At 37.4% G+C, this 21423-nt stretch overlaps 1 protein-coding gene across 4 annotated transcripts in view; it reads left to right on the top strand.

The window, feature by feature from the left end:
* scml4 (Scm polycomb group protein like 4) overlaps positions 1-18159 on the top strand; it is a 37905-nt gene extending 19746 nt beyond the window's left edge. For 2 of the 4 annotated variants that reach the window (XM_041251278.1, XM_041251281.1), the window contains 7 exons: positions 1014-1246; positions 2579-2708; positions 5564-5764; positions 7800-7988; positions 13661-13885; positions 15358-15503; positions 16938-18159. In XM_041251278.1, the coding sequence (XP_041107212.1) occupies positions 1014-1246; positions 2579-2708; positions 5564-5764; positions 7800-7988; positions 13661-13885; positions 15358-15503; positions 16938-17063 (1250 nt within the window). In that variant the 3' untranslated portion in view covers positions 17064-18159. Of the gene's footprint in view, positions 1-83; positions 478-1013; positions 1247-2578; positions 2709-5563; positions 5765-7799; positions 7989-13660; positions 13886-15357; positions 15504-16937 lie in introns of those variants that run through there. The other 2 variants (XM_041251280.1, XM_041251279.1) reach the window with 2 other exon arrangements.
* Positions 18160-21423: the final 3264 nt, after the last annotated feature.

Genomic DNA, 21423 nt, shown 5'->3' with positions numbered 1-21423 from the left:
CCTTTTCTCCTTTTTTTTGATCGGTTTTAAAATAGTATGTTTTTATGTTTTTATATTTTTGGTGGTTAAATTAACAGGGAGGGAGGAAGGAGACACATCACACTAAATGCACGCGCACACACACTCTATCACAGAGGCCTCATTTTAAGCGTGTAGTACGCGTTTATTCTTTGAAGCCAGTGGTTGGCTGGCTTTCCGGACATGATGTGGTTGAAGCTGTCATCGTAATGGAAATTCATTGCTGTAGCTATGGTAAATCGAGTTTTCTGCCCTGTGCTGAATGCATTAGTCTAATGAGATGTTTGCAGCTGGAGCGCTGAGCTGCAGAAGCGACAGGGAAACAGTGCAGGCAGGCAGGCAGGCAGGCAGGCAGGGGGAAGATGACTTATGCAGCTCTCTGAGAGAGAATGCTGAGAGCCTACAGCAGAAGGGGTGAAATTAAAGGGACAAGGCTCAGTTCTTTGGAGCAGCAAATAAGTAAGGTTCATTTTATATAAAGTAATACACTGTTTTTTAGAGCAGCTGCAGGGTTGCGGGAGTGTCTGAAGGGTTAATATTGTAGAAATTCAGTGGGTAGGCTACATATCTTTCAGAGCTGTGTAAAATCAGTACTGTGTAGCTTGCTCTAATGATTAATTTACAATGTACAGAATTGACTTGAGACTGTGATTTTTATTTAAACAGTGTGGGATACGAGAGCTTAAAGTATTTTGGCTTTACTGTATTAATCTATGATGGATCTTTCTATGTTTGTGTCAGTGCCTCAGTGATTTCTTCCTAATGTGCACCACCAGTCAATAGTAACAGAAATATACTCTGCATGCATTACAGTGATTTCTTGAAAGAAAAAAGATACATTAGGAAGCTACTGTGTACAGTATATGTTTGATAGGATGCACAGAAGGGAATTATCTGCACTTTGACTCAAGCTTCTGTTGTATTTAGAGCAGGGCTGATTGTATCATTCTCGTCTGACTGTGCCACCTCTGGTATTTGTTTCTTCCCATTTCCAGGTCCAATGAGTATTCCTGCAGCCTCAGTGCAGAAACCAGACAATAGTGAAATGCAGTCTCCTGCAATGAGTCCCACATTCATTCCCGGGCAGAGAGGGAAGATACCAGGCAGAAAACGGGGGAGGCCTCCTCTCCGTTCCACTGTCTCCAAAATGGATTTTCAGAATCGATACTCTGAGTCTCTGTCACCCTTAAAAGTACCTAAGAAGAGGGGCCGGAAGCCTGGCTTTAAGGTTGGTGCCAGGATGGCCTTGGATATATTTCTTTAAATGCTCAGGGTGTGTGAAGGCTGGGAGCCGGGAGATGTCTCTTGAATCTCAGCCAATTCATTGACCTCCTTGTGTTACCTGCATTGACTTGTTAGCTTTTTGGAATATTATCTGCTTTTTTGCTTTGTTTTATTACATAAATATGCAATTGTAAGTGTGCAGGTTGTCAAAGGCACCTTACTTTACAGTTTTGCACGGGTGGTAGGCTCTGACGTTGAATATTAGGTGTTTTGTGCATATACTGATTTTAGATACATATGAGTAAAGCAAAACCATGCTGTATAAGTAAATGTCGCATGCTTTCTGATTTCTAAACAAAAATGAACATTTAAAATTATAGAAAGCTGATTTAAATTGCATTAAAAAAAAAAAAAAAATTGTTTTATGCCAATTGTTACATGTTACCAGTGCATGTTAAATGAATGAACCGTTATTTTCCCTACTGTTGTTGTTTTTTTGTTTTTTTTTCTTTAATTTAACAAAAATTGTTTGCCATTGCATTCTTGAGTGAACATCTGTGTGTAATTTTAGCATTATTTTCTGCTTTATGCAGATCAGGGCTATAATTAAATCCTAAAGATAGGGTAGCTGTACAAGTGTCCCAAGGCACTGGAGAACTGCACTGAAGCTCAGCTTGAATAGAAAAGAGCTGCTTCTGGTTTTAACTGTTTTTTGGGGTTTTTTTTTTGTATAATCATGTAGCCTTTCATTTGGATGTACCTTTTGTTTTTGTTTTAACGTTATTTATACGAAAAAGACTGTACCATGTAGACGACAGTATAGTGGAGTCTAAAACACTAGCCGCGCTCTCATTGAAGTTGTCATATCCTGTTTATATTCTAGATCAATTGTCATTAATTTGCATTTTAAACATCTCCTAGTACCAGGGGAGTGGTAACCCAGGGGAAACAAAAGATTGCAATTACAGATGGTGATTTCTAGAGCCATTATAGCAGATCATCACTCCTAGCTAAAGGTTACCACTCTCCCTTAAAAACCATGATCCCACCCCCACTGGGCTGCTGCAGACCGGCTGACTCATTACAGGCTAATTATCTATTGAGTGACAGCTGTAAATTAAATAAAAAAAAAAAAAAAAAAAAGAAAAAGAAAAAGCAGCATGCTTAGAATGCCTTTCCATCCGAAATCCAAAATGTTGCATCGAGTTAAGCAACGGGGCCGTTTGTTTTAAGGCTTTGGTGAGAGTGATTCTTTTTTTTACAGCAATGCATTTGAAGATACGGTGTGTCGTGAAGTGTCATTGCAGTAATAATAAGGGTCTTACTGCTCCCGCAGCTCAAGTCTCGGATTGTGATGACTCCTCTGGCTATCTCCCCTCCCAGCAGTACCCCCGAGCCAGACATGAGCTCCATTCCTCAAGACGCTGCCACTGTTCCTCACTCCATCACCCCGCAAGTGCTCACAGGTAGGATTTTAATACAGTCTAGTCAGCCAATGCACTGCTATAGCCGTAGCCTCCACACCTCAGGCCAAGCATTCAAATCCTAGGCCTGGAATGAATTCAGTTAAAGGGAGGAATTAACTTCTTTCCACGAGCAGTTAAAGATCTGTCAACATTGAAGGATGTATTTATTTATCTATTTATACATAGTCCCTTTTTTAATGATTTGAATTTCTCTCAAAATTTCAGCAGATATGCACATATTTTTTCATTTTGAATTGGCTGAAAAACCAAAATTATTATTTTTATGTACTAGATTACAGTAAAATATATGTATGTAGTAAAATAAACCTGGTGGCACCCCTTAAAAGTCATCTTTGCATTGGTTTCCTTTTTTGATAGTCATTTATAAATTCTGTTATATGTACTAATACTAATATGGTCATCTCTGCTGCTGAATATGTTATGAGCAGTGTTGTATTTTGTTGCTATCTGAGATTCCAAATAGTTAACATGAAAGACAGAAAACACTTTTGCATTTATTGAGGTGGTTTATTCTTTCCATTATTCTCAGATGTTTCAGATCTGAAGCTTAGTGCTGTGGTGGATTTTTAACAGCCATGTTGTAACTGTGTATCATGTTTTTTGTTCTGCTTGTGCATTGGAAATCCTTTGGGAAAGCCACTCTGCTGTAGACTGTGTAGTAACACATTCATTAAACATTCTTAACAAAAACATCAGATAGACCAGGTATATATAGTAGCTTAACTGAGGGGTGCATACTTTCTCCTCCAAGACAATGGCTATATGTATCAGTTTTCTCTTGACTGCCATCCCTGATTCTCATGACATATGGTTTTGATCATTCATACTCTGTTAACACAACAACCAATTCAGTGTCTTTTATGTACCAGCTAGTGAGCATTGTGTTGCAATAAACAGCTGTGTTGTTCTGTGTGCAGAGAACAATGGATCAGTCAGCCGCAGAGTGGTTTAATTGCATTTTAGTGTTACTAGATAAGCCAGTGAACAGAGCATTCGGTGCTCCCTTTTGTAAATGGCAAGAATGTTACGAGTTCGAGAATCTCAAGGGCAACACAGTGAAGGGTTTTCTACACCCCCTCCTAATATAAACAAGCTGGTAAGCCAACAAGCTTGTTTTTGATAAAGCAGAGTGAACATAAAATGATGACTAAGACGGTGGAAGAATGTATAAATTTACCTAAGAATCATATTTGAATGTAACATTGAACACGATTAATAATAATAATAATAATAATAAAATAATAATAATAATAATAATAATAACAAATAGAACCAGGAGCCCTGCCATTATAGCTGTGTTCCGAGTAGCTGACTCAACTCTGTTAAGCACTTCAAACCTCTGGGCTCCTTGTCATATGGTTGGTTGCCAGTTGCCCTTTTGAATTGCCCCACACTGGTTAAGCCAGTAAACTAAATAAACCAGGGGCAGCAGGAGGGGGAGGGGAGCCTGACCTCTCTCAGATTTCCAAATCCAAAGCCCCTAATGCTTTACGGCTTGTTTCCAGCTGAAAGATATTCTGCACCTAATTATTTTCTAATGAGATTGTTATAAATTTGTTCTGCCTGCATTCATTACAGTGATCCATACCCCCCCCCCCCCCCACCCACAGTGAAATGGTACCTTCCAGCTTGCAGAATAATAGATAGGTATTGGCCTTTCATTGGTGTCACATTGCTACTTCTGCAGCAATATGAATGCCAACTACTGGTCCAGAAGCAAATAGTCAGAGAAGCAGAGCAACAATACACCCTAAGGTCTTTTTGAAATAATTGTCCCTCCCTCGAAGCTTTTAACAAAAAGGCTAAAATACATTCTGAAACACAGTTAAGTTTTTCAGGGACTGTGTTTGCAAACCCTATTGTTCCTAGAGTTAAAGTGAAAACACTAGCAATTACGCCAATGCATTGGTTTAGCACACTGCGAAGCACCATTGACTGAATGTAATAGGCTGTATAGCATGAATTTAAAAAGCAGTTGCAACAGGAAAGCTGCACTATTTCTGTAATGAAAATAACAATGTACAGGAGATACTGCTTTCAGCAGGGGACTTAAAGTAGTAAAAATAACACCAAGACTGGAGCTTGAGATCAGTAAAGCCAGTGTAAGGTTCTGAGTCCAGAATCTGTGAAATAAGAAGAATTGCAAAAACAAAGGCTTCCATTTAGTGAGCCTGGGTGACCCAGTCTGTTCCTGAAATAAAATGTTAGCAAGGCACTTTACAAGATTTAAACAAACAAAAAGACAAGTTAATTGAACTTTATAAGATGCACCACAGAGTAGCAAATATCGTATCACACTTTGAAATGAGTTCATCAGACATTATCTCTGCCATGAACATGCAAATCAATACTGTGCATTCACCAGGTTTTTAAAAAAAAGGACAAAAGGAAATGGTTCTATATTTAGTTTCATGATTTACCCTTTTAAATGCTTTCTGAAAGATATATCTATTGGCTTCTAGAGTTTTCCTTAAAATGGGATTGTAATATGGAACTGTTTGTCAGGTTTTATTGCAAAGCATGCAGCTTGACATTTATTCAGTGTAATGTGTTCATTGTTCTATAGTGTAGATGCAATACTGATATCTGACAGCACGTCTGATGCTGTTCACTTTTTGATAAATTTATAGCAGTTTTATACTAGTAGTGTCAAAAATCAATTAATATTTTTGTAATTGGATTAACAGTAGTGTATCCTGTACCATTATATAATAAAAATGATTGTACCAGTTATTCATTTTGTTTTTAAAATTGTGTGAAGAGTAGCTTTAACCACTGTAGATTTCAGTTGCTAATTTTTTTTTCTGTATTTTCTTCCTGTATTGTATTTACAGTTTGCATTTATATAAACAAGCAAGCCAACACAGGTCCTAATCTTGACAGGAAAAAAGTACAACAGCTTCCAGATCATTTTGGGCCAGACAGACCATCTGTAGTGTTGCAGCAAGCAGTGCAAGCATGCATTGACTGCGCGTTCCAGCAAAAGGCCGTCTTCTCTCTGCTCACTCAAGGTTATGGTGGAGAGAAAATATCAGGTATGGAACCACAACATTTTCATCATTTGTCATGGTGGGTCTTCAGTAACATCAGCTTTCAAAGGATTATACTTTCAGACTGTATTCTGGCTTTGAAAGTAGATAGAGGAAACATAGCTTAAGGGAGTTGGAGCCAACACAGTTAACCCCAGCTAATATAGTACACCCTAGATATAACACCCTTCATTATAACAAGCCTGGCTCCTGGACCCAAATAAAAAACAATATAAACTCATACTGTCAACACCCTGGTCTGTACGAACGGGATGCCACCTCCACAGTGAAGCCAATTATTTTGTCTTAATAAAAAGTGTGCGCTGTATAACTATGCCTCTGAAATGAAAATAATTATATGTTGCAACAAAGTGAATATAGGTTGTTAAAAAGCACTCTGTTTTCTGGCTTGGACAACAACCACGCAGCAAAGCAAAATTGATTAAAGAAAAAAACAACAAAAAAAACCCCCAAAACTTGAGGATCTGATGAACTTTTCATGTCGGGTTGATTTGGAATAAAAGCTCAATTTGGGATTCTTGCATGTTGGATTAAGACTTGGTGCTCTTTGAAATGATTATGTCAGATTGATTTGGAATAAACGTTCAGCTTCAATTCGGGATTGTTTGCTTTTTATACTGCATTTTAATTCTTCAACAAATAGGATAAAGCAAAGGCAGAATACTGCATACATGAGACGAACAGGAACACGTAATTCTACTTTTATTTACAATCTCATCTCATTAACTTACTCCAACAGGTTATTGTTAATTTTGATTGTCCTTTCGCTGTAACAAACCCCTTGATATAACAAAAGGCTTGAATCCCAAGCTAGGGTGTACTGTACTTTAAACTTGGCACATTAACTGACTTTTGCACATAGTTAGTGGTGAGTGTAAGGAAGGGGTTAACAAGTTCCCTTGTTGAAGCTGAGTCATTGGGATCCTTTAGGATATGACTTGACAAAATGATGGGACCAATCATCCACTAGGAACTAGACTAGCATTGATGAATCAAATGGCCCATACATTTTCCTATGTTCATATTTAAAAGACTGGCTATTCAAATGAATGCTTAGATTTGCACTGTACGTGCCAAGCCCTGTCAACCCAGTTGTGGATTTACTACAGTATTGTATTGATAGTGATCCCTATAGAGGGTGTGCCTTAGACTTTACAAACTGATAGCCAGAACAGGGTGACACTTAATGAAGTAATTAAGCGTTCTTTAATAAGCGTGCCGCTTTAAAAGTATTCTTTCCTGTACCTTGAGCTGTATTGTAGGTTGCCTTAATTTAATTATTCTGTTCTACAATAAGTAGGATGGGGGTCAGACACGTTCTAAATGAGCGAGAATCCATTCATGCAGTGTAGCTCTTGAGTAAATGTATTCCATAATAAGCACATACATTTGTATATGAATACATTTTTAAACTGACAGATGACTTAAAAAGGGGGATGATAAAAAAGGGAAGTGTTCAGCTGCCCTTAACCCAGGCTTACATTTTTATTACCAATGGAGAAAACCATTCAGACTTTGCAACTGCAAATAATCTATGCATTGAAATCCGCACCTGTGCCTTTGCACAGCCAATATGGTAAAGATTATCAGCTCTGGATGTAGTATTTGAACACTGGAATTCATTTCAAAGTATATACTTTGTACCTGGATAGAAATCAAAAGAATAGAAGGAAGGCAATGGCCCGATTCATCAATCTGTCTGTATATCTGAGAGTTCAGTTTCCATTTATGGCTGACCTTGTTTTATAAAGTGTGCTTTTCTTTGAGTTTTTTCTCCTATGGTGAAATTGTTAGAAGTGATCTACCTTAAATGGCTTAGAGGTCTGAAGAGCAAGGATCACAACTTTTTCACACAATAAAATGTAATACAATTTACACGTACATAGCAATACAGGAATCTGAATGAATAAAATGAAATCAGGTTATTAATTACAGTACATTTAATACAATTAAATTGGTAACAAAACAGGTGGATCCACGTGAGAATTGCATTAACAGTTTGGTGTTTTTTGGTTTGCAGCCACGTTTGATGGAAAACAGCACCTCCTTAGCCTGCCAGTAGTGAACAGCATTGGCTATGTGCTGAGGTTTCTGAAGAAGCTGTGCCGTAGCCTGCATTGCGAGAATCTCTTCAGTGATCAGCCTTTCATGCAGCACAGTGCAGCCTCCTACCACAGTGAGAAGTACTTTGAGGGGAATGCACACTCCAGTGAGTACCTGCAAAATACAGCATGTGTTCAACAAATATAGCAAATACACCTTTTACTTGTGTTACAATACATGGTAAACCCCGCTGTTAATGTGATACACCTGAAATTTCTTTGTGCATCATGGAAATGACATTAAAATTAGTGTGTGTGTGTGTGTATGTGTATATGTGTGTGTGTATATATATATATATATATATATATATATATATATATATATATATATATATAATGGCCGTTTTGGGACATAGTTCAAACTGACACTTCACACTGAAATTGCATGCAGTACACACTGAAATCTCATACACTACACAGTGAAATAACATACACTACACAGTGAAATCTTAAAACTTCACACACTACACAGTGAAATCGCATACACTACACAGTGAAATCGCATACACTACACAGTGAAATCGCATACACTACACAGTGAAATCGCATACACTACACAGTGAAAGTTCCTCATTTAACCCTCTTGGAGATTCAGTTAAAAGCATATGTATCCATTTGACTTCTTTTTGTAACAGTATTTCATCACGATCAGCACCCCTCCCTCCTTAGATTCTTAACATATTCAAAACCCAACAATCTAAAGGAGCAATTGTTACGTCCCATTGGGTTAAAATTTTTCTCTACTGATGATTTAGGCATATAGAACTTTTGTGTTCACAAATTCTGTTTTTTAATTCTCTTTTTGTTTTACCCACGTAACAGTCAACATTGGTGATAAATAATATGTAGAAGAAATATATATATATATATATATATATATATATATATATATATATATATATATATATATATATATTATATATATACACACATTTTTTTTTTGTCTGTGTGTAGTCTAGAGTGCTCTGTAAGGTACAAGCTGAATTCCCCCTATTAAAAGTCAGAGCGGTCATTAAGTCCACATGTGGATAGCTGATATGTCCTCACATGAAGGGGAGATTCGCTTGTATCATACAGCACCCACCATTGTCCTATATGGATTACAAAGCGAGTTTGTAATCATGTGGAATGTCAAGAGTCAACCAGAAAAAAGCAGGGGTGTGCATATTGTCCAGGCAGGTTTCCAATATGCATGTGCAATGGTTTGAATGTACAGCAGGTGTCTAGGAATAATATTGAATGCATGTGTAATGTGCTGAGCAGGTAACCATAGAAACCTTGTCTGCAATCAGTATTCTGAGACTATGTTGTGGAAATTATTAGTGTCATCTGTGGGGAAAGAGCATTATCTTTTATCTTGTATCTTTGTTTTTGTACAAATGCCTGTTTTAGAGGGAATAGACACACACTACTGTATGTCATTTTAATATTGCTAAAACTTGTTTTAAATGTGAGGCGCAAAGTGGTCAAGTAGCTTGCCCTAAGTCCAGTGGCTGTGCTGGAATAGAAAATCCAATTTTACACAGCCCTGTCTGAATGGTTTGCTGTTGAAGATTCAGAAGTTTCCTTCTTTTGTGCTGCTTGAGCGTGGAGTACGTTTCGATATGGATCCATATATGTTTTAACTGGTACTCATTATGGATGTAAATATTGTTTAATAAAAAATCGGTTTAAACTGTTTTTATTTCTATCGGTTAACCGTTTAACTGTAGTTACACCATCACACTAAATACCCATTAAATAAATACCCTTTCCACATATATTTACTCTTTGACATGCATTGACATGTGTTACCAAACATAAAAAGAGACAGCTTAGAGCACAAATCCTCTTTTAATTGCATCACAATTGGATCACATTGATATGTGTACCGGTATACCTTTCTAAGTTTCTAACATCGCCTTCATAGTTGATCTCGATCCACTACAGGGGACACTGGTTTCCCATAAAATAAAACACCATTTAAATCCCATAAACTTAGTGTAGCAATCAACAATTCATTTTTTCAAGATTCTTGAAACCATGTTATGAATCAATTTTAAAAGCAAGTACGTAAAAGACGAGCATTTTTTGTATTGCTTGAAATGCCCACATTTAAACTGCAACTTTAACAAACTGTGCCCACAATTACTGAACTAAAACAATTTAGTTTAAAAATAAAATATTTAAACCACTGTAATCACGAAAGGTGAACGAAAATGTCATGTTATAACAGAGCAGCGGTTCTTAAACTTCACTGCACTGTGACCCCCTAGTTGTAGCAATAAAAATGACTGAGCAATATTTTACAGCCAACAGTAAAAAATGACCAATGCTTCTAGGCTGCCACGGTTTAGGTGATTGTACCACATAGACAGCTTCTCGATCCAGCTTTCGATTTGGTCAGTGATAGAAAGACAAATATATCTCGTCCTTGGAGTGATGTGTTAAGAATATTGAAGCAATCAAAAATATCTGCCAGGTAAGCGTGCAAAGCAAGCCATTTCGCACAAGCTTATCGGGTTCTTCTCATTGTTGTCGCCGCTTCAGTTGCAGCAGTGACGCTCGATTCCCTTTCATTACTCCCGTTAAAACTGTCAATTGTTTGATATTTATAAAACAACTTTTTGAATGCACTTCACAAAGTAAAATAATAATTAATAGTAAAGCAATAATAATAATGCATTAACGTACTTGTTTCTTAAACAAACTAAAATGTTTTTATTTTTATTTCGCAAGTTTTCGACGCATAACTTCATTTTGACTGCTCTATCTTTACACTCCTCCCTTTTCTATTTTGACACCAGCTGCTGTGCTCCGCGCAAGAACACCGGAAATCAACAGCTTGCAATCAGTTTGATAGATGAGTTTTCAATCGATTTATCAAGCCTAACCACACATCATATGTTGCCAAATAAAAGTTACAGGTAGAGAGGACTTGTAGAGTTAAAGAGCACATGTTTTGTTGGATTTTTACTTTTAAAGTACAAAAAAGATCCTAGCACATATGCGCTTTCAGAAATAAGAGGGAACATCACCTAAGAATCAAACTGGGCATCAGCAAATTACTTCTGTGTTTCCTGTTATTAAATATATCTCATTCTAAACATCTAAAGGCGGACAAACCTGCTGCATACTGTGTTATTACCATGACACACTATTCTCTGATTGATCTTTAAGTGTGTATATGGGAAAGGTACAAAGCGGTATGTAATTCAATATGCATTCACCAGGTTTCATTCGACTTTTTGAAGCAAAATAAGTTAATTCTATAGGTTCATGCAAAAGTGTTGGCCATAGCTGTAGTAGTATGCCACTTCACTGTTTACTCTGCAAGTGGAAGACATTGCAAGCAGGCCACAGCTGTGTTCAGAGGACATGGAGCTGGCAGAATCTGGCTTTTGTGCTCTGTTACGCTCTCTGGTTTTTGGTTGCTGTGGTGATCTAGTCATGCACAAGTAAATATCCTATGCACAGGAGCATAGACCAATTTCCCCAGAGCCAGCACTGAAATATCCAAGCACCAGACAGTGAGCCAGGCAGGTAGGAGCTGCTTGGAACCTTGTCTCTGTACGGTTTGTGAGGTGCACAGCTCTATAGCTTGTTGTAAAAAAGGTATTAGAACAATCATGCATGCATGCATGTATGTATGTATGTATGTATGCAGTCTATTGTTAATGGCTAGCTGGCACGATGGAAATTAACAGTACAGTCAGCAGGTTCAAGCATGCAAAGGGTGGAATGTCAGCTGTGGTTTGAAGGGGTCCAGGAGTCTTTTCATTGTTCTCCTGTAGCATTTATTTATGTAGCAGTAAAATGTGGTAATCCTGTTTATGAAATGCAAATCGTAGATCTGCAAGCGTTTTTTAATTACTTTATTTGTGTCAGGCAGCGTTTTCTTCATCATGGGTGGTTTGACACATTTTGAAATGCTTTTGAGACTGTGTTTTGTAAATGGTAATGCATACAGTGTTTTGTAGCCTGATAGTGTGTACTGATGATAGCATTTGTATCTTTACATTGGCGCTGTAAGACTGTTTGTTTGTTTACGGCAGAAGTTAAATGTCTTTTATCTGTCTATTTCAAGCACAGGCAAACGCTTCATTTTGCAAACGAATAATTTAACCCAATAAAACACTTCTTTTTTTAGTTCTTATTTTATTCAAAGTACTCTGTCTGCTTCCCAGACAGCAACCAGGTACATGTGTTATTCAGAACTGACAATGTATGGATTAATGGAAAAATAATGTGTTTCAAGTTCTTTGATGTACAGATTTCCAGGTAGGGATGAGTCTGTGTACCAGTTTTGTGTTTTGGTACAATAAGGTATCAATACCGTTCCTGTTGTTCTACTCCAATATCGTAATTAAAGTATACAAATTAATGCTATGTTCATGTTCCTAGGAACAAAGAGGTCATTTTCACATGAACACCCTTTTATTCAACGAAAAGTCTCAGTAGTACTCAGCATCGTGTCAGTGTGGTTTGTGAGGTGCACAGTTCTTATGGCATGTTGTAAAAAAGGTGTTATAGCCGTCGTGTATGTATATGTGCAGTCTATTATTAATGGCGAGCTTGCACGATGGAGATGGTGACTCACACTTGAGCTTTTCATCCACTTCTACCTTGCTGTCAATCACCATCAGGACAGCAGTTTGCATTTTCTAAACCAAGTGCTGATACTTGCAACCTTAACAAAGTGTCTGAGGAAGATGTTTTTGTGAACTGATTGTATTTTGATAATGGTTTTGAAGAATACAAGCGACTGTAGCGGGATGGCCTAGTTATTCTCAATGTAGTTTTGTTTAAACAAGTTACAGTATTCAGACTCCATTAGGTAAGTGAAAACACTTTTTTTTCTTTTGTACAAAGTCCACATGTGTAATAATCATTAGTAACAACACTGGAAGCTTGCATGTGCAGCAGTGCCACCTAAACTGCACATATAAATCCAATAACATATGTCTTAGTATTCAAATGCATGTTTAAAGCATTCCATGAAAAAGAGCTTGACTTTTATTTTTTTGTTTTTTGTTAATTACATGGACATTTTATACCGGCCCATCCTTAGTTCCGTTACAGACTTCATTAGGCAATGGTTGTTTTATATTGTATGATATCATAGATAATACAGAATATTGTATTGTATTTGTTGTATATGTTGTATCTCTACACTACGCTACGCTCACTGAGTTTACGTGTAATTGAGGGATGAGTGTATGTTCCAGGTAAAGGTTAAAACTCCTGTAACGGTCACTTGTATTGTCCTTGTTCATGTGTGTCTAATCCCCTAAATAGATGAGTTATGATTGGAATAAACAAATTAAATCAGGTCAAGTGTTTTTTTTTTTTGTTTTTGTTTTTTAGGAATTAGCTTGAGTTCATGAACCATACAACAGTACAGGTTTGAACTGGGTTGTTTATGGGGAAGTTGTAATATGTTTAAGTGGTGTTTAGAATTAATTATAAATTGCACATCTGGAAAGCCTACTTCAAGTGTTCAGCAACACTAAACCCAGCCAAGTGAAAAACATAAATGCCTTAAAATGTGACTGTGGCTGTACTTTTCCCACCCTGCCATTCAGAATATCTGCCTATTTTACTTTTACTTACTGTAGAGATTACCCAGCTTAAGTAAACAAAATAAAATGGTTGCTTCACCCTCAAGTTTTGCAGGTTAGCCTCACAGACTGTAACTGCTGTTTTTCTTTTTTTTAGAAACAAGACTTTTCCGTATGATAGCTTTCAGAATTAAAAATGTCTTACCATATGTGTGTTTTGTTTTTTGTTTTTTTCAAAGCAGCAGAAACCTCAATGCCGGAAGATTACCTGGTCGACCCCATAGATCCGAAGAGATACTCTGTGGACCCCTCTGACTCTGCGTTTAACTTGATGAGCTCTCCCTACCCACCGAAGCCCTCCTATGGCTACCGCTCCTGCCAGAGGTTCCCGGGAGGGCCCTCCCCAATAGGCCCGTGCAGGCAGGCATCCAGCCCCAGCGCCTTCCAGGAAGGAAATAGAAGTGGTAATAATAACACGGTGGATACATGCGTGGTGCACACATACAAGCACCTTCTGGGTTCTGGTTCTGGGTATGGTGCTCCAATATTAACTAATTATTTTCTCCAAATCTGCTTTTTTATTTTAAACCTTGTTTGAGCTTGAGCTAGAGATCAAATGTAACTTTTCAACTCTGCCAGCCACAACTACCTGTGTCGTAAATAGATATAGAGCAGGTGGGGCCTGCAGAATTGGGACCACCGGAATTATTGCAGACACCACAAAGTGATTAAGTGAAATGTGAAACACAAATTTAAATGACGCTACTTTCTCTTTAACTGAATTGAAAGATGCCATTCATTTAGATTCTCCACGTAAAAAAAAAAAAAAAAAAGAAAGCTGCTGTTCTTCGTGTTATCTGAGTTCACGGTATTGAGAAGCTAAGGCAGCGGCCGTACCATCCCTGCACTGACCCAAGGCGGTCGTTGATTCTTGTTGTTTATTGTGCTTCCACCTGCTATGTGATACTGCTGTGTGATGACTGTTTTTCTCCACAGCAGCAGTGACTCCAGAATCACATTGCAAGGACAGAGAGAAGGGAGGCACAGTCCTCATAGACCAAATTATTCTGTCCTGCAGTATAAGCTGCTCCCGGATAGTCTTGCATTCCTTTCAGCTGCAGTAAATAATACCATCTTCCCCATTCTAATGGATCTCCTCCTTGCGGCTGATGAATACATAATTCTGGTATCAACAAAAGACATGTAGTCAACTCTCGACTACAGAGCTTGCTCTTTTGTTGAACACTTAAACGTTCATCTTTGAACCATATGGCATGCAGTTTGCATCCAGCCCTTGCTTTTCCATTCAGTTCAGTGGGCTCGGGTGCCACACTGTCGTACACTTTCGTTCTGTATGTCTCACGTGCAGTTTTTAAAGAAGCACATGTTGGAGCAAACCTTGTATTTCCATAAAAACGAATATCTGGTACCCATACTTGATTAAAGAAAACTCTTTCTTTCAAGTCTTACTTTCAGGTAGTCTGTTTTGCTTACACTTCCTGGTTAGTTTGACCTTTGACCCCCATAAGACATGTCTGAGGTGAACTGCAATTTGACAGTATTTTTTTAACCCAAAAAATGCATTTTTGCAGTGACATGTGTTTCTATCAAAACTTCACGTGAGACCCACATGGCAAATGGACGTGCATTATAGGTAAGCTTTATGGAATAATTGTATTCGCTATAATGCCTTTAAAATGTAGAATAGACATAGTCATTTTAAAACATTCATCACCATAAGTCTTCTCATAGCCTCTGAAAACAATACTGCCTAATAATGCTTTCCCTCTCTATGCTGTAGCAATAACAAACCTTTACTAAAAGAGCTGAAAGGTAACCACATTCCTAATACTAGGAGGAATTACAGAATTGTCTAACAGGATTTCATTTTTCTCACTCATGTAATGACAAGACCCCTTTTCCTTTTTTCCATTAGCCTATAGTCCTTCACCTGAGACACAGGAGACCGCCCCTCCACCCAGCAAAGACCCGTCCACCTGGACAGTGGAAGATGTGGTCTGGTTTGTGAAGGATGCAGACCCCCATGCTTTGGGGCCACATGTAGAGATATTCAGGAAACATGTACGTTTTAAACAACCGGTAATCTGAATTGTGAAAGGCTTTTAAATAAAGCAGTAAGCTGGAATCTTTGTATTTTATCAGGTATAGTCAAATCTTGGCGTTGATTATGGTTGCACGGTTACAATTCTGCAGACAAGTGTCTGAGATATTCACAAATATGTAAACAGGAGATAGTGACATCCGTCATTAGTGCCACTTATGTAGGGGACAGTAACTACTGAAGATGCTGTTATTAAGCTGTGATATTGAATGATGTGGATTTCACTTCAGTCACCCAGATCCCTTTAGTCATTACATGAGTTTGAATACAGTAAACACCAATTCATGCACATCACTTAATTAGGCAGTAATAGGCAGGTTAATGCTTTGAGTTTCTGGTGTCAGGATATCAGTAACATATTTTTAGCTTGCAAGTTCAAGAATGATGAAAATTACTTTTTTGAATTTGTTTTTCCTATGAGTGCAGACATTTGTTACATTGTATGTTCGTCATATACAAATAAAAAATGTAGATGCATATTATTAAACATAGCAATAGAATATACACATTGAGAAAATTTTATCATTAAAAAGCAACAAGAGGGGGTCTCTGAATGACTCACCTGGTAAAAGTACTGCCGTGCGGTGTGCAGGTAAGTCATACACCCAGAGATCGCAAGTTCAAAACCGGTTGTACGAGGCAGCCGGTCTTCGCTAGGGACTCCAGGGGCAGGTCGCATTGGCTTTTGGCACTCCTGGGGTTAGGGAGGTGAGATCCGACTTGAACTGTTTCTCTTCGCTGCTCTGCACCGACCCCTATAGCCCAGACACTGAGTGAGCTTGGGGGCGGAGATTTGCTGGGCTGGTCTTTGTCCTTCACAGGCTGGTAGCCAGCAGACATCTGGGTATAATGAGACGCTGATTTGCCCATGGGATCAGAGGATGCCCACTGAGCCTTGGGTCCCTGAGCTGTGTGGGGAATCTTGAATCTTCATGAAAAGCCTTCAAATACTTGTAGTAATATCAACTATACGTGAAACCCCAAATAGGACAACAGGAAGATAAATCGATCAACAAATGTTTAATTGTATTTTATCAGGTATAGTCTTAAATTAATTGATTGATTTTGTTGTTGTATGTTGCATCTTTCATAAAAAAAGGTTGTTGCTGCTATATTGACAAATGCTGTTTTCAGGCAGCACTTTTTTTTGTTTGTATTTCTTATTCTGGAATATTCCTTAAATGTTGGTGTCTGGCTCCTTTACAACTACACCATACCAGAGGAGACAGAAACCGGTTTATGGCCTGATACATTAAAATAGAAAAATAATATGCCCAGAAGCATCATTTGGCAATATAAGGTGAAGGGCGTTATTTTAGTACATTTTCATTGTCATAAGTGTATTGGAACTTTGGGGAATATTTATGATTTAATGTTGTGTTTCTGTTTGGCAGGAGATAGATGGAAACGCTTTGCTTCTCCTGAAGAGTGACATGATCATGAAATACCTGGGATTGAAGCTGGGGCCAGCACTGAAACTCTGCTATCACATTGATAAACTAAAACAGGCAAAATTCTGAATTCTCCGATAGGCAGGAAAACATTTGGTTAGAAGCATTGAACAGTCGGGCAATGCAGGTTAGAGGATATTTCTGGGAAAGGACTGATTTGATTGCTTTGAAGTTTTTTTTTTTTTTACCAGCCCCAGGCAAAGTAGAGAGATGTGCAAGGTGAAAGAATTACCTTCAGATATTGCAAATGAACTGTTATTTGTGTTTCTCCCATTCTGGCTACTATGTGCCATTCATTTTGAACAGGCATTTTATAGTTTCAGTGAGCTGTTACATACTAGATATATGCCTCAAAACTTTGATACCACATTGGTCATATTCTGTAGCCAACTCCAGGTCAACTACAAGGTGATAATGGAAATTGTGTGACATTTTTCTATGTGGTTCTAGGTCCATTATCACAGAAATACTCAGTAGCCGGGCCTGTTTAATCATCAGTAGCCCATACAGCAACAGCTACCTTAATATAATGCCAAAAGTCCAGTCACCTCAAACTCATTATTATGAGAATTACCTTCAATTTAGCATTGGTAGAGGGCTGAGAGCTCTTGGGTGCAAGGACATCCCAAGGCAATTGCATGTGAAAATGGCCCCCATGCAGGTTCTACTGGCTAAATCACAGCATTACCATGTACATATTCATAAGAGATACACAACAATACGTCAATACCACCTGCTGGGCATTTAACACGTTACAGCTCACTGTAATTAGTTACTCAATAGCCAATGCTAAATTCATGTGTGATTTATCTGCTGCTTCACTGAACTGAGAGATGTCTTTATCCACATGCTACTTACATTAGAAATGGATTGCCTGGCACATCTTTAAGGCCAAGCTAGTTTTAAAATGTAAGAGTTGAGTCTGCTTAGGAATTGGATTATTAGAGCGGCTAACCATTAAACAGAGACATAGTTTGGCATTACATTACAACTAGTCATGTTTTCTAGACAATTAGAACTTGAATTAGGCAGTGTCTTGGGTAAGTGCTTTTCATTTTTACATTTTCACAGCATCTCTGTACTGTACATATGTTAGAATTTGAAAGAAGGCAGATAATCAGGAAAACGACCAAGTTTTCCCATGTGTTGCATTTCATCTCCACATTTGTTTGTCCACATTTACCGCAAACCATTTGGTACCCCACCCCCCCCATGTAAAAAGCCCTTCGGTACAAAATAAAGGAATATTATATAAAGCCATCATATATATATTAATATATATATATTCACTATATATATTATATATATATATATATATATATATCTACAAACGCACATGTTGTGTTGGAACGACCCACATTTACATGTGACTCACATAACGTGAATTACATTTATTGCAATTGCTAAGTTTAAAATTAAGTTGGTACATACTAAGTCTGTATGTGTCAGAGAAATAATTTGGACCAGTGCTGTCATACGTGTGTCTGGGCCCATTTTTGTTTTTTAAAAACAAAATAAAAAATGTTGTGATATACTTTTTCTTAGACATATCAATATGAGAAAGAGAAATGACAACCATATACTGTGGGCAATCCTGGACATTTTTAAGCATAGCTCTGTAATTGCCTTGCAGTCATGTATGTTCAAGCTTTGGTTAGGCAGTCTGTCATGCTCTCTGTTATACATATGAGAGCTTGCACCTACTTTCTGTTGCTGTCATTTTTAAATTAGATGACCTGTTAGGAGCAGTTTCAGCTAAAAGCTGAATCTTGCCTTTTTTTTTTTTTTTTTTTTTTTTTTTTTAAAAGCCGAGATACTCGGTGCAAAACACTGGGTCCGCAGAATTCTCTAACATTTTAGCTGAAGCATCAATGCTACTTGTTGACTGAATTGTCTCCTTATCAAATGAGAGCTAGTCTTTGTGGAAGCTTTCAGCTACAACTGTGTGTCTGTACGTACTACATTTGTGTGTGTGTCTTTATTAAGATCTTTATCTGAATGCTGCTTTCTATGATAATAGTTATAAGCCAAGTTGAAAAAGAAAAATCTGTGTTTGTCAGGATAGCTGCTACATGGATCCTTTCATGTTGGTGCTAACTTTTAATATGTGTTGCGGTTTTTTTTTCTGCATTAATATGGCGGACATAAGTGTGGCAATAATGACATTAACAATTCTAATGAAAAAGATGGTACATTTTCTTTTGTTTTGTTTAAGATCAAAGAAAAATATCTTGCAGCACTCATCCATAACTTGTATACATTTAATAATCAGTGTAATACAGATGAAAGCATTATCCAAAAACTTGTATCTACTTCTTGTTTTACCTCAGTTTCGTGGCATTCCGTGGGAAGTTTCTTTATTTGTAGTAACGCTGCTGGCTGAACACAGGATAAACTGCTATGGACAGTATGGCTACAGTACCTCCAGTCTATGGGATGATTTTGGTAAAATCCAGACGGATCATCCCGCCTCAAAATACTCATTTTATACTTGAAATTGCCCAGAGAATCAACTTGCTTCGTCCAAAAACACCAGCAGTATTCAAGCATGAAATCTGTTTACTTGTTTACCTGTACTTAGTGGAAAGTGTTTTTTTTTTATTTTCTTGTCACAGCTGTTCTCGTTGTAGGGTTTACTTACTTATTTCTTGCCACCCTCCCACCCCCCTCAAGTTGACTAAAGTATTATTTGCTTACAAATGCCAATCATAAAACACTTCAACAGATACACCAAAAGACTGACTAGTTAGAGTTCTGAGAGCCACGGTTTAACAGCACCTTCATCCACCTGACAGATAGTCATGGTCATGTGATCACAAGCACAGTTTAGCTGCATTCAGTGTGTCATGGTCATGTGATTTAAAGCACAGTTCAGCTGCGTTGAGTGTAAAGGAGTTAATGTGATCCGATTTGAACTGCTTTGTAGATACCACGGTGCTCTTGTTTCACAGTTTATTGGTTTTGCACCTTTTAATAATAAATGTGTAGTTACTATATTGGTTATAATAGGCTTGTATGTTTAATCATTTCATTCAGTAACACTAAATGTAAATGTTCAGTTCACATGGAAGTTGGCGTAAAGTTCCAGGTTATAACCGCCTATGCAGATTTGCTGTCGGATCTCAAAAGCAGAACTGGTGTCTGCCATTTTTGCATTGTGACTGCGTTGTATTTAATTATTTGCCATAAGTAATTAAAATAAAGCTGAGCAGTTTTTTTTTTTTTTTTTTTTTTTTAAGTAAATGTTAAGTAGTTCTAGAATTTATTCATTTTACATACGGACACAAGGTTAGCTGGTTTTGATAGGCCCAGGGGAATGGTCAAGATGGGCTTGTTCAGTTACGCAATTCATTGTCAATGTTCCAAATAAAACTGCTCCAATGACACAGCTGTCAACTTGCTGCCTCACAACATGCAGAGAGCCATTTCCATTTCTGTGACTACAGGGGACATTGACATTTGAGGAAGTTTGATTTGAAGGAAAACTGTTTTCAAGTTTTTGTCGGATTGGTAGAAGTTAATTGTGCTTTTGAAGTTAGTGGTGAAATTTAAAGGAAACAAAAGACGTACAGCTATTTCAGGCATTAAGAATTGTAAATAGAAATGTGAAAGTTTGCTTTGCAAATTTATACCAGGACAGGTATTTTAGAAAGCTGCATGGTGTGTGCTTTTCATTGTTTTTGTGTACCCTTTGAAATCATTTTCATTTTTTTTATTGTGTATTTCAAAAGTATTTTAGTGAAGCACTTATTGGCTAGAAAAGGGAGAGTACAGTATTTTAAATTTTTCACTTCCCTTACTGTGCCTGAGTTGAATAGTGCTCAGATTGTGTTTATGCAACTTTTAAAGTTCCAGTTTACAAGAACAAAAGAAAAAAGGAAAAATGGTTCAAAAATAATTCTCTTTCAAACTGTATTAGAATGTTTCATCTGTGAAGAGAGTTCAGATTTTCTATCTTTATCTATCTGTCTATATCCTGTATAGTTAATCAATGGAATTAAAAAAATAAACGAATAATCCGATGAGAATTTGATCTTTTTAAAAGCATTATTTTTATTTTATTAAATGGAACACATTTTCATAGAACATCGATTGTTTTCATAGCTATGGACTTGGCTTCCTTCTTGTACTTCTGAATATGGCACAACCTGAGGCACCAAAGAGATGAAGTCATTTAGAATCTTGTTAGAGGTTCCCTAGAATACTGTGGCTATTGACAAGTGATTGCTTAACATGCTGCCGTAGTCAGAAATCAGAGAAAGTAATTCCATATAATTACCTCTATTTGAGGAATTGGTGCCTAGGTATTTATGGTGTATACTGTACATCCATTTCTTCTTAGAAAGGTCTTGAAAATAGCTTCGTAACCAAATCAACCAAATGTCTCATTGTCTTATGATATTTTTATTTTCATTTGTAAAAAGCAATT

Source organism: Polyodon spathula, chromosome 5 (genome assembly GCF_017654505.1).
Source record: "Polyodon spathula isolate WHYD16114869_AA chromosome 5, ASM1765450v1, whole genome shotgun sequence".
Taxonomy (NCBI): Eukaryota; Metazoa; Chordata; class Actinopteri; order Acipenseriformes; family Polyodontidae; genus Polyodon; species Polyodon spathula.
The sequence above is the reverse complement of the archived record's forward strand: the minus strand, read 5'-3'. Positions and strand labels throughout refer to the sequence as shown.